The sequence below is a fragment of the Zalophus californianus genome, chromosome 4, assembly GCF_009762305.2.
Source record: "Zalophus californianus isolate mZalCal1 chromosome 4, mZalCal1.pri.v2, whole genome shotgun sequence".
In the NCBI taxonomy this organism is placed as follows: Eukaryota; Metazoa; Chordata; class Mammalia; order Carnivora; family Otariidae; genus Zalophus; species Zalophus californianus.
Window position 1 is genome coordinate 11,153,411 of NC_045598.1, and position 15,667 is coordinate 11,169,077.

The 15,667-nt window shown below is 51.8% G+C and overlaps 1 protein-coding gene across 2 annotated transcripts in view; it reads left to right on the forward strand.

Moving 5' to 3' along the window:
• The window catches only part of FHAD1 (forkhead associated phosphopeptide binding domain 1), a 142,534-nt gene that overhangs the window by 94,206 nt on the left and 32,661 nt on the right, over positions 1-15,667 (forward strand). The window contains exons 16-20 of one of the 2 annotated variants that reach the window (XM_027603885.2): positions 2,694-2,764; positions 4,561-4,713; positions 7,764-7,871; positions 8,110-8,217; positions 14,858-14,965. In XM_027603885.2, coding sequence (XP_027459686.2) covers positions 2,694-2,764; positions 4,561-4,713; positions 7,764-7,871; positions 8,110-8,217; positions 14,858-14,965 — 548 coding nt within the window. The remainder of the gene's footprint in view (positions 1-2,693; positions 2,765-4,560; positions 4,714-7,763; positions 7,872-8,109; positions 8,218-14,857; positions 14,966-15,667) is intronic. The other variant, XM_027603961.2, reaches the window with a different exon arrangement.

A 15,667-nucleotide genomic window follows, 5' to 3' on the forward strand; every position in this document is an offset into this window, starting at 1 on the left:
TGCAGCCCTTCCCTCCCCGTGTCTCCCCTTCGCTGTCCCTTCCCAGGGAGCCTGTGCACAAGGTCCAGAATTATGGCTTCCTTCTCTGACACCTACAGCCTTTCGCTCCCCCTTATTCCTCCTCTTGCCATCCAACACACCTCTCAAGAGGGCAATCCTTCCCTGGAACCTGCTGCATCTTTAGCTCTCTTTCTAGTACTGACACTCCCGTCCCACCTATGATCTTGAGGAAGTGTGCTACGCCCTCTGTCTTCATGGCAAGTGTCCTGCTCTATCTTTGCCTCCTGGCTTTGCCCCTGCATGTCACTGACACGGAGCCCTCCTACACTGACAGGCCCGCCGTCTTTCTCCAGCCTGTGTTCTCGCTGGCACACCCAACGCTCTGGGATCTCTTCCTGGAAACACTCTCACCCCTTGGCTTTCCTGGGACTGGCGTACCCTGCCCATCTCCGGACCTTCTCCGTTTGTTTTCAGCAGCCCCTTTTACCTATTCCTGCCCCTACCCGAGTGTCTTCTCCAATGCAGTCGGTGGTCCCCCCTCTCTCGTCTCCTTTCTCATGAAGAAAGTCTCCATCCAGGTACTTCAACAACCCCCCCCCCATGGCAGCAGTGGCCAAGGGGACACCTCCACATCCACGCTGCCAGGAATGGTAGTGCAGATTCGGTGCCACATAAGGCAGCAGGTGGGACCCCTGGCCAGGGCCACGTCCACCAGGAAGAAGGCTGCACCTTCCTAATCTCACAAAGACCATGGGTGGGCCGGGCTATTCCTGCTCTCCGCCAACCACCCCTCCTGACAGTCCTTTCGGTACCTCAAATTCCACATGTCTGAAACCGAGCTTGGCGGCTCCTCCCTTCTCCCCAGGCCCCACACCACCCAACCTGTCTCTTCTGTCTGACAGCGAGGCCACCGTCCAACCCCTAGAAAGAGCTTTCTCTCTCTCCCTTTTATCCCAATTTCTCCCACCCTATTTTAGAACTTCAGCACTGAAGATCTGGACGTCCGTGGGCTCTCAGCCTCTAACCTGCAGCAAGGGAGCGGGCCACTGGGAGACACCCAGCAATGTCTGAAGACATTTTGGTTGTCACAGCTGGGGTGGAAGGTGCTCCTGGCATCCCACAGTGTACAGGATGCCCCCCCCCAACAAAGAATTGCCTAGCCCCACCTATCAGTAGAGCTTCAGTTAGGATACCCTGCTAGTCCCTTCGCCTCTAATTCATCCCAGCTATTTTTCTGAAAAATCTTTTTAAAAAGCAAAACAACAAAACACTTCATCAAGGCAGTTCATTGCTCCATCGGCAACTGAAGTCACAGTGACTCAGACGCCGGCATCACGCTGACTTGAGCCCAAGGCCTGGTTCGGCCATTGGCCAGCCTTGTGGCACTCGGCCGTCACAGGTCCCAGAGCCCAGCTGCCTCACCTGTCACACAGGGGCATGATTAGGTGATACAGTAGGGTGATGCATTGACCGCCTGGCAGAGAGCCGGGCACACAGCACATGCTCGGCACACTTCAGAGATGTTTAAATCAAGTCTGCACTTTGTAGTGTAGCCCTGCCACAAACTGACCCAACCTTCCGCGCCCTGCCTCACACCATCCGTGCGGCCCAGTTAAGCGCGGCACCCTCACGGGATACGTGCTGCCTTTCCCCAGCTCCCCACCTGCCCCCCACCACCATGTTGGTTTCCTGTGCCTGCTCTCACAAGTACCACAAATGCAGTGTCTTATTCACATATGGTCCTGGGAGCCAAAAGCCTGAAATCAGCGAGGGTGTGTCAGCGAGGCTGGGTTCTTCTGAAGGCTCTAGGCAAGGATCCATTTCTTTGCCTTTCCAGTCTCTAGAGCTTTATTCCTCACATTCCTTGGCTTGTGGCCCCTTCCTGCATCCTCAGAGCCAGCAGCGCACCATCTTCCAGGCTCTGTTTCTCTCACGTCACCTGTCCTCTGTCTGTCTGGAGTCAGGTCCTTCCACGGGATGATACTGGGTCCACCCAATAATCCAGGCTAACCCCCCACATCTCAAGGTCCTTAACCTGATGACATCTGCAAAGTTCCCTCTGCCCCGTAAGGTAACATTCACAGGCTCCAGAGACTAGGACGTGGGTATCTTTGGCAGCCACCCTGTAGCCTGGCATGCACATCTTCTGTTCAGAAATGCCCTCCCCTCCAACTCTGAATTCTGCCTACCCGGCAGTGCCCATGCCCAGTAGCTCCTTGGCCAAGTAGCCTCCTATGATCCCTCCAGGCTAATGACCTCTCCTCCTCTGAGACTCTCACTTTCCCGCACTCCATCAACAGTCACTTACGTGCTACGTGGAGCCACTGCCTATTTCCCATCAGTTAGACCCCATGCCTCACACTGAACCTTGAGAAATAGCTTCATAGCATCAATAGCATCCCCTGCCCGCCCCCCAACACTCAGCTCATGGCTTTGCACCCAGGGGACATTTAGGCAACAGGTGCTCTGTTGGTGGTTTCATTTTCTACCTTCAAAAAGAAACTGGATTTGAGCCCATTCAAGGCTGACCAACCATTTTAAAAACACCCATTGGATGGCAACTCATGTCTTCTTGATGGGGGGCGGGGGCCTGTTGCCCGCATCCACCTGCGAGCAAGCTCTGTTACCACATTATTTGGAAAGCAACGGAGGTGAATCGAATTGATACTTACCTTCTTGCTTCTCTTTTCAAGGATTGTCTTTGTACCTGGAATATCTGCTGGTATATTATAAAAAAATTACAAGCCAAACCCAGGAACTTCAGGTAATATTTTAACTTTGAAAGTTCATTTCAGCTCCTCCTTGGCGTTTATATAGCACTGTGCATTTTAACCCTGTTTTTCCTCTGTTAATTAGTCAGTCCACAGTCTCCGAGATGTGACATGATATCTCCGTTTGACACAAAAAGATTCAAACAGGGTGGCTAAGATCTCCCAGGAGGGCAAGGGCAAAGACAGGATGCCTGTTGTCTTCTGTCAAAATTATCAGAAAGAGGGACGCCTGGGTGGCTCAGTTGGTTAAGCGGCTGCCTTCGGCCCAGGTCATGATCCCGGGGTCCTGCGATCGAGTCCCACATCGGGCTCCTTGCTCGGCAGGGAGCCTGCTTCTCCCCCTCTCTCCCTCTGCTTGTGCTCTCTCTGTCAAATAAATACAATCTTAAAAGAAACTATCAGAAAGACTTAAATGCCATCAGATCTTGAGAATTATGCTTGTTAAATACACAGCTACCCCCAATATGGGGAGCAGGATTACCAGAAGTTACGTAATGTCCACATTTTAGAGGCAAATGATCCTTAGGGATTGTATTGGTAGCTATTGTCATAACAATGCTTTGTAATAAACACCTACAAAACTTTAGTGGCATTCCACAATTACTGTTCACTGCTCACATGTCTGGGGTCAGCCACTAGGTGGGTACACCAGTCCTGGACAGGCTTGCCCAAGTGTCTGGCTGTTGGCTGGCCCTTGACTGGTCTAGGCTGGCCTCAGCTGGAGGAGCTATACTCTGCTCCACCTGTCTCTCATCCTCCAACAGGCTAGCCTGGGCATGTTCCCACGGTGATGAGGAGGTACAGGAGAAAAAGCAGCCCAGTCATGGAATGCTTTTCAATTCTCTGCTGTGTTAACATCCCATTAGCCAAAGTACGTCCCATGGCTGAGTTTCAGTGTCAAAGCAGCATATGGGTGGTCCCTGCAAGGTACATGGCCAAAGACATGGTGGAGAGAGGGTGAAGAATTGGGACCACCATCATGATCCACCCCACAGACCATCTCGTCCAGCGGTCGACAGACTTTTCCTAAAGCGAAGGGCCAGATGGCCAATATTTTAGGCTCGCAGGCTATACAGCGTCTGTCACACCTACTCAGCTGCTGCTGTAGAATAAAAGCAGCCAAGGACAATATGCAAATAAATGAGCATGATGGGCGTGGCTGTGTTCCAATAAAACTTTATTTATAAAGATTGGCAGTGAGCCAGATTCGGCCTGTGGACGGCACTTCGTCAACCCCTGATCTAGTCCATTCTTCTTATTTTACGGATATGAATATCGAGCCTCAGAGGCTAGGTGATTATTTCGATGGCACACAGCTAGTTGATGGAAGAATCAAGACAAAAGCTCAGACCTTCTGACCCTAGCTCACTGCTTTTTCTCTTCCACTCAGCAAATAATAACTAATAATTCTAGCTGCCATTAACTGAGCACCTACTCTGTGCTAAGCACTGTGCTAAAAGCTTTCCATCACGCTCTCACTCAGTCCTTACTCTAAGAGGCAGATACCATTATTATCCTTATTTTCTAAATGAAGAAGCATTTTCATTCAGAGAGAAGTAGAGCTGAGATTCTTTCTAGACCGAGAGTCTGAGTTCTTACCTGCTCTACTCTACTGGTTCACTACCAGAAACTAGGCTAAGCATAGTTTTTCTGTGTTTTTAAGAAAGTTTTGTGTAAACCTTTGTACCCCCAAAGGTAAAGAACTTGTAAAAGAAAAATGTTGACATGACTCCTTTACTTAGTCCTGTTTCCCCCTCATCAGCTTCAGTTTCCTTTCCTCTCGTTTCAGATCAAGATCCACAGTTCTCAGGAAACTCAGCAGTCTTTCATGCAAGAGAAGCTGCGGGAGCATCTGGCAGAGAAGGAGAAGCTGAATGAGGACAGGCTGCAGCAAGAGGAGAGGCTGAAAGCCAGAATCAAGGGGCTCATGGAAGAGAAGGCGGTAAGGCGGTCCCTGTCATTTTCTTTACTCCTGGAAACTGATAAAATGGCCTTTTCCGAAGGCAGGTACTTGGGAGAAGAAATCTCAGCAACTCCTTGTTTTATGCTATGGAAGTAAATGAATTAAATAGGTGAGTAATGTTGGAGGAATTAACATGAAGCTTGAATTCTAAAACTCAACTTGAAACAGCAAACTTATTGAAATTCCCAGAAATGGTACCTTATTAGCTCAGATACCACAGTCAATTTACCAAGTTCGAGTCATTGCTGCCGGTCCTGGTTTGTAACTGACAGACTGTCTCTAAGTGCACGCAAGACCAACTTCACATTATTTTCATCTTCTGCTCTCTCTTGATACATATCATAGGAAACAAATAGCCAAGATTGGTACTTGCTTTTCTAAAAACCAAGCCAGTTACAAGATACTTTGCAGCAGCACCTCTCAAACTTAGAGGTGCCCAGGAAGCACCTGGGGAGGCTGTTAAAATGCAGATTCTGACTCTGGAAGGCCTGGGGCAGAAACTGGCATTCTCCATTTCCAACCAGCTCCCAGCTGGTGCTGAGAGCACAGGTCTGCAGACCACATTTTCAGCAGCAAGTCTTGGAGGAAGATTTTCCCAAAGTTACCTGATAAGCACCACCTGGACACTCGTTAAAAATACAGATTCTCGGGCCCCAGCCCAGACCCACTACATCAGAATCTCTGGAGAAGGCCAGGAAACAGCATTTAATGAACCAATTCTCATCTTTGTCCAAGAGTCGGCCCTTTTTGATATTCAGGGACTGCCATGAATTTTTAACTACTTCATTGCCACCACCCTAGATCCGTGGCTCATGACTTAGGCTGCGCTTTTGTCACTTAGGAGATTAAAATGTCCTAATAATGCCTTACCCCTCTCCTCCCACCCCCATCCCCAGGTTCAGCTCTAATTGCAGTGAGGGTGTGGCTGGGACTGTAAGTGCTCCTGGCTGGTTCCAATATGCAGCCATGGTTGAGAACCACGGCATGCTGTCCCGGCTCCCACCCATCTGGAGACCACAGCCCCAGATCTGCTGGACCCCCCTCCTCCCCTGAGGAGGGCTGCACCTGACACCCTCTCCACCTTTCCTCAGTCGCAGCTGCGTAACTTCTGGCTTGGACCCCCCCTCCCTGTCACACGCACCAGCTCTGCAGAACTCTCTGCCTCGTTCAGCCCCTGAGTCATGCCCAGTTATCTGAGGAAATCTCTCTCCTCCTTCTACCTCTTCTTCTGTTTGCCCCTTTCTGCTTTTTATGAAGGAAAAGACTAAAAAGGGAACACTAAAAATTGCATGTGGTCCCCTGAAGGCAGTATTAACGATAGCCTTCAATCAGGGTGAGCCCATTTTGAAGGTCAATTTGACGTGGAAAAAGCCAGTGTCATTCAAGAGAGGAAAACAAAACCAGAAAGAACTGGAAATCTTCAAAGTCCTCACAAAGCTCTCCACCTGCTTCCTTGCTCCTCCCTGACTACCCTCTCCCTTTCCAAATGTCTTATTTTACTTTTAATTTGGGGTTGACTTTTTCCACTGTGGGTATGCAGCATTTCAGCCCCACCGTGTTCAATGCCAACTTGGGCACCAGCCTGGACCTCCCAGATGCCCATTTATAACCTCGATCCTGATGCAGACAGGATCCTGAAGCCAGCCTTGCAATTCCCCTTTAAACAGAATGAACCTTAGTGCACACCACCCCACGAGGAGAGGAAAGCACTATCAGGTACCCACCCAGACAATACCCTGCTCCCATGGTCATTATTATCCCATTGAGGGTCATCACTCCCCAGACACTTGGTAGATCAACTTGACCTGAGGGACTCGGCTGAAAGTACTGTCCGAGACTTAACAACACGGGTCCCAATTTTATTTTTATTTTTGTAAAGATTTTATTTATTTATTTGAGAAAGAGATAGAGCACAAACCGGGGGAGGGGCAGAGGGACAGAGAGAGAGAAAGAGAGAGAGAGAGAGAGAGAAGCAGACTCCCCGCTGAGCATGGAGCCTGACTCGGGGCTCGATCCCAGGACCCTGAGTTCATGACCTGAGCCGAAGGCAGATGTTTAACTGACTGAGCCACCCAGGAGCCCTGCGGGGGTCCCAATTTTAAATGAACCTTCCTTACACCATAAGACACCATCACCCCCACCCTTTCTAAAAATACATGTGTCAAAATTCATTAATTAAACTCCTTCTCATGAATCCTGACTCATTTGAGGACTGTTTGAATAGTAAGAATTTCTAGATCGCTTTATCAAGCTAATCCTTTTTTATTATGAACTATTAAAAACATGCACTTAACTTGTGCACACACTCATGGTTTAGATTGGGGTCAGCAAACTTTTTCCATAAAGAGCCAGAGAGTATTTATCTTCAGTTTCGCGGGCCCCGCTGCTCTGTCGTGACTGCTCAGCTCTGCTATTTGGTGCAAAGGCAGTCATAGGCAATCTACAAACAGTGAGCAAGGAAGTGTTCCAATAAAACTTGAGTTACAAAATGCAGACAGCAGGCCAGATTTGGCTGATAGGCCATGGTTAGCCAAACTCTGGCTTAGAAAACAGGCTCTCGAGTCAAATGGACCAGGACTCGAATCCCGGCTCATGTGATTTGCTAGCAGATTTGGCAGATTCCTTAGTCCCTCTGAGTCTGTTTCCTCCTCTGCAAAATAGAGATCACAGAAGAAATGACTGACCCTTCTTAAGGAACGGTGATCACGTGCCAAGTGGTCTGTGTTCAGCCTCTCACCTGCCCCTCACATTCACCCAATGCAGGAAGCACTTTTATCGTCCCCATTGTACAGATAGGGAGACTGAGGCTTCTATCACTTCTCACCTTCCTAGGGTCATGCACCTGGAAAGGCCCAACCTGGGGCTCTGATCTGGGCCTGCCCGCTCTGGATCCCTTGCTCCTCGCTACCCACAGTCTCCCCCATGGGGTTGTTGTAGGAGTAAAGAGCTAGCCTGTGTAGTGCCTGGCACAGAGTCCAGATTCCTGTCATGGTAACTTTGTCTATTAAACAACAGTCATTGACTTTCAGGCTTTGGAGGAAAGCATTACTCAAGAGAAAAACAGAGCAAAAGAAGCATTAGAAGAAGAACAGAAGAGAATCCAAGAGCTGGAGAATCGTTTCGCCCGCCAGAAGAAGGTATGCTGCTGGGGGAGACAGAGTCAGCCTGAGCACAAATCAAGGTGACGTACCCAGGGAGGACCAACCTGGGGCTCTGAACTGAGCCTGCCCGCTCCGGATCCCTTGCTTCTGGCTGCCCAGTCTCCCCCGTGGGGTTGTGGTGAGCAGCGAAGGGCTACCAGTGTAGCTCCTGGCACAGAGTCCAGGTTCCTGCCATGGCAACTATGTCTATTAAACAGTGGCCATTGGATTGCAGGTCTGGGAGGAAAGCATTACTCAAGAGAAAAACAGAGTGAAGGAAGCATTAGAAGAAGAACAGACCAGAGTCCAAGAGCTGGAGAATCGCTTAACCCACCAGAAGGAGGTATGCAGCTGGGGGAGATAGTCGGCTCGAGCCCAAGTCGGGCTCGCGGGCCATGTGGAAGTGAGCTGTCCTTGGGAGGGTCCGGCTACTCTGGGAAGCAGTGGGGCTCAAGGAGAGAGCCCCGGAGTCGTAACCTTGACAGCTAGTGGGAAAAAGTGTAAACCTGCAGACGTAGCTAGAACTTGAGAGACAAGTTGGGGCTGGTGACACAGCATCTTCTGCACGGAGATTGTGTCCCGAAGCACAGACGGGGAGGAGGTACAGGGTCCTGGGGCTTCAGGGTTGTGTCAGTCCTCCCAACAACATCCTAAAATCACCCAGCCTTCAGCTCTACCATCAAGGAATTTTGTACAGACCAGGGTAGTCCAACCCAGTGGTGATGCCTTGGCCTGGCAGAAAGTTCTTCCTTTAGGTTGAGCACAAGAAAACTCTTTCTCCCAGAAGAGTATCAATCCCCCACCGGCCTCCTGGGCCCCTGCAAGACCTGTCCACCTCCTTATCCACATAATAACCTTTTAGAGGCTTAAAAATGAGACATCTGCTCCTCCCAGACCCGAATGCCCTTCTTTCTCCTGGAGCCTGGCCTTGGTCCCCTCCTCTGGCCTGCTCTGTTCTCCAGAAGGCACAGACTGGCAGCTCACTGGCTGAAAGGGGCCTGGGGACATGTTACGTTTGGCCCCCAAGTATTTTATTTTGAATTCATAACATTTACTTAAAAATGCAGATTTCCATCCTCTCCTGAAAAGTCAGAAAATCTGGCCCCATTTCCACTTGGCAGAAGTGGATGGGAGCTCAACCAAGCAGCAGGGATTTCCCACCGTCCCCAACATTCCCTGTTGCGTTCAACGCAGCCCACTTCCTTGCTGGCATCTGTCTGGCCCCTGCTGACATCTGAGTTTGCAACCCGTGCTCTGTTTCTTCCTGAAGTGCGGCGGCCAGAATCGGCCCCGGTTCTCCAGCCATGGTGGCCCAGGGCAGGACTCTGCTCCCCTGTTGAAGATTTTGCACTTGTACTGACGCTCCCAAACCAACTTTGGGGAGCGCTCTATGACATCGTCGGCGCAAGCTTGCCTTGTGGTCACCCTTGGACCTCGGGGTCTTTTTCACATACTGCTCTCATGAGCTCTTGCACCCCGAGGCAGCACAGAGGGGTGAAGAGTGCAGGCCTTGCAACCACGTGAGAAGCAGGTGCAAATCCTGGCTGCACGACCTACAGGCCTCAGCAGCTCGCTCAGGACCCTCCTCCTTTTGGGGTGGCTGCAAGGGTCAGCAGTCATGTGCAGTGAAGCATTTGACCCAGAATTGCTGCTCGGTCAGTGTAGCTGTTAGAATTGTCACAAGCCCTTTTCTCCCTATCGACCCCCTCCCCATCCTCACTGCCCAGAGGGAAGTCCTCGCCCACCCACCGCTGCTGGAAAGACAAGGAGGCGGGCCGGGCAGAGCCCGTGTGGTCCCACCTGATCCAAGGAGGGAAGATGTTTATGTGCTGGGTGTCACCTGGGGTCACCTGTACGGCTGTGCTCGGCGGCCTGGGTAAACAGTGTCACTGAGGCCTGGCCCTGAGTTATCTCTCCAGGGGTGCTGACAAGGAACAGTCTCCCAAGGGTTCACAGGGGCCAAATGCCACCGAGAGGTCAACAGCTCAGCTCGAGGGCCCGGGGCAGGCCCTTGAATTTAGAGATGTCGAGGTCATGGGGGACTTCGGGAGAGAGATTTAAGGAAGAAGGTGTGATGGGGTCAGCCTTACTGCAGGGAGGAGCTGTGACCCGGTCACCCCAAGCCTCTCCCAACAGAACCTCTCTGTGGTTTCTTGATGGGGAAATCTGAGATAAAAAGTCCCAGGCACAGACTTTAATCAACCTCAAACGGTTATTTGATTTTTCTTTTTATTAGGCTTTCTACCACGTTATCAGATGAATCTTTAAGGGCAACAGAATGCTAGGTTGTAATGCGAGTTTTGAGGTAACGTTAGAGGTGAACTCCCATTACCTGCCTGGGAACTTGGGAGCAGAGCAGCGGAGGGGGCCGGGGCCCGTGTGTGTCGAGTCGTGCAAGGACAATCTTCCCCTTAGTGCCCCTCTCAGCAGCAAAGGAGCTGTCGAGAGCAAAGTTGTGAGTGTAGATGCGAGATCAGATGCAGCGGAGCTGACCCTAAGTCACTGGAAAGTGCTCGGGAGTCTCTTCCACAAATTACAGGAAACCCCGACCCCCCCTCGAATGTTCAAAAGCAGTGTGCCAACTCCCGTGATGCTACTGTTGTTCTGCTTTCTTTAAGGCTGCTATTGGGATTTTTTTTTAATGACTTTTCACTACAAAATAGATAGTATTTCAGCCAGGCTCATCTGGGCAGGCTAATCTGGGACCCTAACCACGGGTTATAATGGAAACCATGTTCCAAGTTCCAGACATCTTACTGTCAAGCTAGTGCTTAGAACTCAACCCATTTGAAAGCTCGCATGCCCTTTCTTGCAGGGACTAGAAACAGGGGCCTTGGGGGCAATTTCTATCCTTTGCGATTGGCGTTAGCCATTTACTTCCTAAATAAAATTCCTTGAGCACGAGCACCAGACCACACTTTTCCCCATACGCCCACTCCGAGCTCCACGTGTGAGGTCCACCCCCACCCCTTCTAGAAATTGGTATGTTGCGGCTCATGAGTTTAATATACTGTCCGCATCTTGAAACCTGGTTCTCTTTAGGAGATTTATTTTAATAATAGGATATCCATTATTAATGAGATTCTTCTCCTCATCAGAGCGACTGCCTGGCGCAGTGATAAGAGCTCGGGCTCCAAAATAAGACAGACCCGGCTCCCTCTGTTCACATGCTCCCTGCCGAGGGCCTCCGGATGCAGGCCATGGGTCGTCCTCGGCACAGGGCTCAAATCCTGACCTCACCTACAACAAACTGCATGACCCCTGGGCCTTCCACAACTTTCTGTTCCTCGGCTTCCTCATCTACAAACTGGGGCCACTAACTCGTCTGCTAGGGTCACCGTGATAGGGTTCACTTGTGTGTGATGTGTTGGCCGTGGGCCCCGTCAGGGATACTCACCACCCCCCAGCGTGGGAGCTGCTACCCCTATTAGTAGTATGGCCAGAATGAGCAGTTTCCCCCCCGAAATGCGCAGGCAACCGAAAAGACTGGTCGTTGATTTTCAGGTTTTGGAGAGCAGCATGGCCCATGAGAAAAGGAAAGCAAAGGAAGCTTTAGAGACAGAAAGGAGAAGAGTTCAAGATCTGTAGAACCACTTGACCCAACAGAAGGAGGTACGAGGAGCAGAGAGATAAATGGGCCGTAGCAGCCAAAACCCCTGTGGAAGGAGCTCCGAGGCCAGACAGGAGGCCATGGTTCTACGCCCCAGTGGAGAATATGGCAGGCCAGTGGGCAGGTGCTGGGCGACACTTCCGTGGGAAGTGGCCAATGTCAAGTACAACGCCCTAGTTGTATGACCTAGGGCAGGTCACTTAACCTCCGGGGCCTCAGTTGCCTTCTCTGTTAAAATAGGCAGGGTAACAGCCCCTGCCTGGCAGGATTAAATGAGTAAATAGGCAGAGGACTTAGACCTGCACCTTGCACGTAGATGGCCCTCTACATAAGCATTCCCCGCCCAGCCACCGAAGGCAGAGAGATGCGCTCCAGGAGAGAACCCTTGGGTTGGGGTCTGGGTCAGTCCCTCAGCCAGCACCTCCCTCCTCCTAACGGAAAGGTACTTATGACACAACCCAGCACAGGCGCTGTAGAAAGACACTCGCTCCCAGCTCTGGTCTCCTGGTTTCATAGACCTTTTATAGAGACACAAAGAGTCGTGGAGTAAGATGGCATAGACCAGTACATGACAAGCTCACATAGCAGTCCCACGAGTAAGTGCCAGAGATCCGGAGTGGATGAGAAGTGCACCCTCAGGGAGAGGGTGACGGTGGTTTGGGCAGGCCCGAGCGCCACGCCTGGGGAGCGCTGGAGACGGCCACCTCTAGCCACCTCCACCAGCCTGGGGACTGGGCCCACCAGCCGCACCGGCCTGGAGTAGTCATGGAAGGCAGGCCTAAGGCTGAGAGGAGGGATGTCACTCAGGTTAACCCAAACACCCCAACCACCCCCCCTCCCCGCGAGAAGTCAAAGAAGGGCTCTCAGGAGCTGGAGGCCAGGGAGAGAACTCAGTGACCTGTAGTGGCAGCTCCGTGAGCTGGGCTCCAAGGCCGCAGGGGGCATAGACATGGGCTGGCCCTCAGGGAACTCCCAGAAACAGAGTACTGACTCCATGAATTGTTCGATTCTGTTTCATTCATCCACCCGCAAATGCTTCCCGAGCACCTAGCATGGGCCAGGCGCTGTTGGGCATTGGCAACACCACAGCGCAGTCCTCCCAGAGCTTCCACTCGAGGCTGAGGGACAGACACCACATAACCAGGGGCACACACGGGAACTCCAGGGCCACAAGCCTGCGGGGAAGATCAAAGGGGTGGGCTAGAGAGTGGCCACAGGCAGGGAGGGCCTCTCTGAGGAGGTGACACTTGAGTGAGACCTGGAAGGGAGAAGGAACATGAAGGGAACATCTGGGGGGGAGAAAATGCCACTGGGTAAAGTGGCCCAGCTGCAGAGGACAGGGACCTCCCTCAGCTGGAGGGACGGGGGCAGCGGTGTGAGGAAGGAAACAAAGCTGGAACAAGATGAAAGCCAGAGGAGGGGTCCGGGGAAGAAAGCCGGAGGGGGATGCAAAGGCAGGAAAGCAGGAAAGCTTGGTAGGCAAAAAGTGCCAATTCTGGTTCAAATCCCAGCTCTGCCCCAACATGCTGTTTGACCCTGGGCAAGTGTCTTGCCATCTCTGTGCCCCCATCCGTAACGTGCGTGTAGTGGCAGAACCACCCTAGACGTTTGTCGTGAGGAGTCAGTGTATTCATTATGAAGTACCTGCCCAGCTGAGGTCGGCGTCCAGGTGGGGTGGGGAGGATGGTGTGGGTCTAATGAGGTGGGGAGGCGGACAGTCCAGCAAAGACCTTGGCAGTGGGACTGTGTCAGCCCGTGCAGGGAGTGAGGTCAAACTTAGCAGCTGTGCCTAGAGTGTCCCTTATACAGATGCGCCAGGAGTGAGGTCTTGAGGCACTGGCTCCCGCCGTGGTGCGGTGGACTCTGTGCCCGACTAAGTATGGGCGTAGAAGCAGGTCTCTGCCTCTGGGGAGGGTGGGGTTTTAATCAGGATGACACGTAAGTCAAGATCCGGAAGCCAAGTGGCCGTATGATTAGGGCAGGGCACTGGTGTCCAAGCGTGCACCGCCACTCCCTGGTGGCGTGACCTCTGTACATTATCCATGCCCTTACTGCCTCGGTGACAGCCACCATGACCTCACCTGCAGAATGCAGCTCACTGGGCAGACGTTCTGGGGGTTTGCCAATCAGATGCACGGATGCGCTCAGTGCCTGGTGCCCAGCGCTCGTGTGGCAAGCATTTCAAGAGGAGTCAGTATCATCATTATTTTCAACTGTGACACGCCAAGTGGCACAGAATCCCATGGGGCATGCAGAAGGGGGCCGGCAGCCTCTTCCAACTGGCAGGGTGGGGGCGGGGCAATCTTAAGCAGACTTGGCAGCAGGCAAATGCCAAGCTCGTGCAGGGAGGTGAGTCAGAGCCCAGGTGGGGCTGGAGGACTGTGCAGAGCAGGGCAGGCGGGATGGCGACTGAAGACACATGCTCCGATGGCAGGACTGTTGGAAAGACTTTTTCTCCAGGGCCACACAGCCCCAAAGCCTCGTCCTACCCCCCAGCACCGTATTCCCTAGGACAATTTGCAGTCATTTTTCTTTTTGCCAAATAATGTATGTTCGCGCAAGAAAACATAGAAGATACAGACCAGCGAAAAGAGGAAATGTAAATTGCCCTAATCCCAGTCCCCCAAAATAACCGGTATTTATATTTCAGTACACATCTCTTCAGGCCCTTGTCTATGCATACATGCATATATTTTTTAAAATATTCTTCTGTGAACTTTGTGTTTGTATGGGAGCATCACCGCAAGGATTCCAAGCTGCAAAGTGAGTTTTCCAAACCCCCTGCACCGTGTACCTCCTGGGGCTTGTGTAGGTGAGGCTGGTCCTCACTCCCCACCTCCACATCACCGGACCCGCGGGCTACATGTTCTCAGTTCCAAACTGTCCTGAACATCAAATTTTGGACCCAAGCCTTTGAAGGCTGGAGAGAGCCTGAAGCCACGGGTGTGTCAGGTCTGCTGGGACAGGAGGTGTCTCCCCTCCACTTTGCCTCTCCTGCCCCGCCTCCCAGGAAGCCAGGTACTGCCCACAAGAGGGCCCACATTCCAGTTCAATTAGTGGCTCAGTGCCAAACGCCTTGACCTGAACACTCACCAGCATGTCACTTCCTGAACCCATCCCCAAAATCCTGAACGATGAATAACCTTCTCTTTTATGCATTAACTAACCGGACATGACCTTCAGGTTCTCGCTGCCGTGGTGGGCATGCCAAGACTCCCACCCCTCTCTCCCTTGAGCATCCTGTTCCCTGAGCCCTTACTCCCAAGCCCTGACTCACTGGTCTGGGCGATTACTAATCCTGGCTTCCCTCATGGTGCCCCTTCCCTTCCTTCCTCGCGTACACTCCCTCAAACCAGTTGTCCCTGACTTCCAGATTTCAGAGAGCAGCCTCGCCTACGAGAAACACAAAGCAAAAGAGGCCATAGAGAAGGAAAAGAAGAAGGTGCAAGATCTGGAGAACCACATAACCAAGCAGAAAGAGGTAAGAGTCTCAGAGAGGAGCAGACACGGAGACGCCCAGCACAGTTAAGAGCAGGGCTCTGGAGGCAGGCGGTCTGGGTTCGAATCCCACCTCTGCCGCTTTCTGCCCATGCAACCTGAGGCAAGCGTCTTACCATCCCTGTGCCTACGTTTCCCTGCTTATGAAGTCCAGATAATGCCCATAGATCAGCCCCATCGAGTGGTGAGGCTTGATTGCTCACAAGTTCATAAAACACAGAGGAAAGTGTCTGGCACTCAGTGAATGCTCTGTGTGTCGGCTCCTTTTATTTTATTATTATTATTATTATTATTATGAGCTCATAGCTGGGATGTGGAGGGGCAGAACCAAATCCCGCACTGTCTCCCTCCTCTCCCTACTATCCTTGAAGAGTGTGTGACCTCAGCTGCGGGGGGTCACAGGAGGGATGCCTGAATTTTCCATCCCCTGGACAGCAGCATCTCTGCCGGACTTGTCCCCGTGGGTACCACGACCTGCCCAGTCAAACCGCACTGGCAACAGTTCCTGGGAGGAGCAGACAGGTTGTTGATGGGACCCTGTCTTAGGCACCTCCACTCTGTAGGACAGAATTCACTCCTCCTGTGTCCCAACAGTACAAGGGACACACACACACACAATGGCTGATATCGAAAAAGTCAAGGCAAGGGATTCAACACACACCCTGACAATAGGGGGTTAAATTTC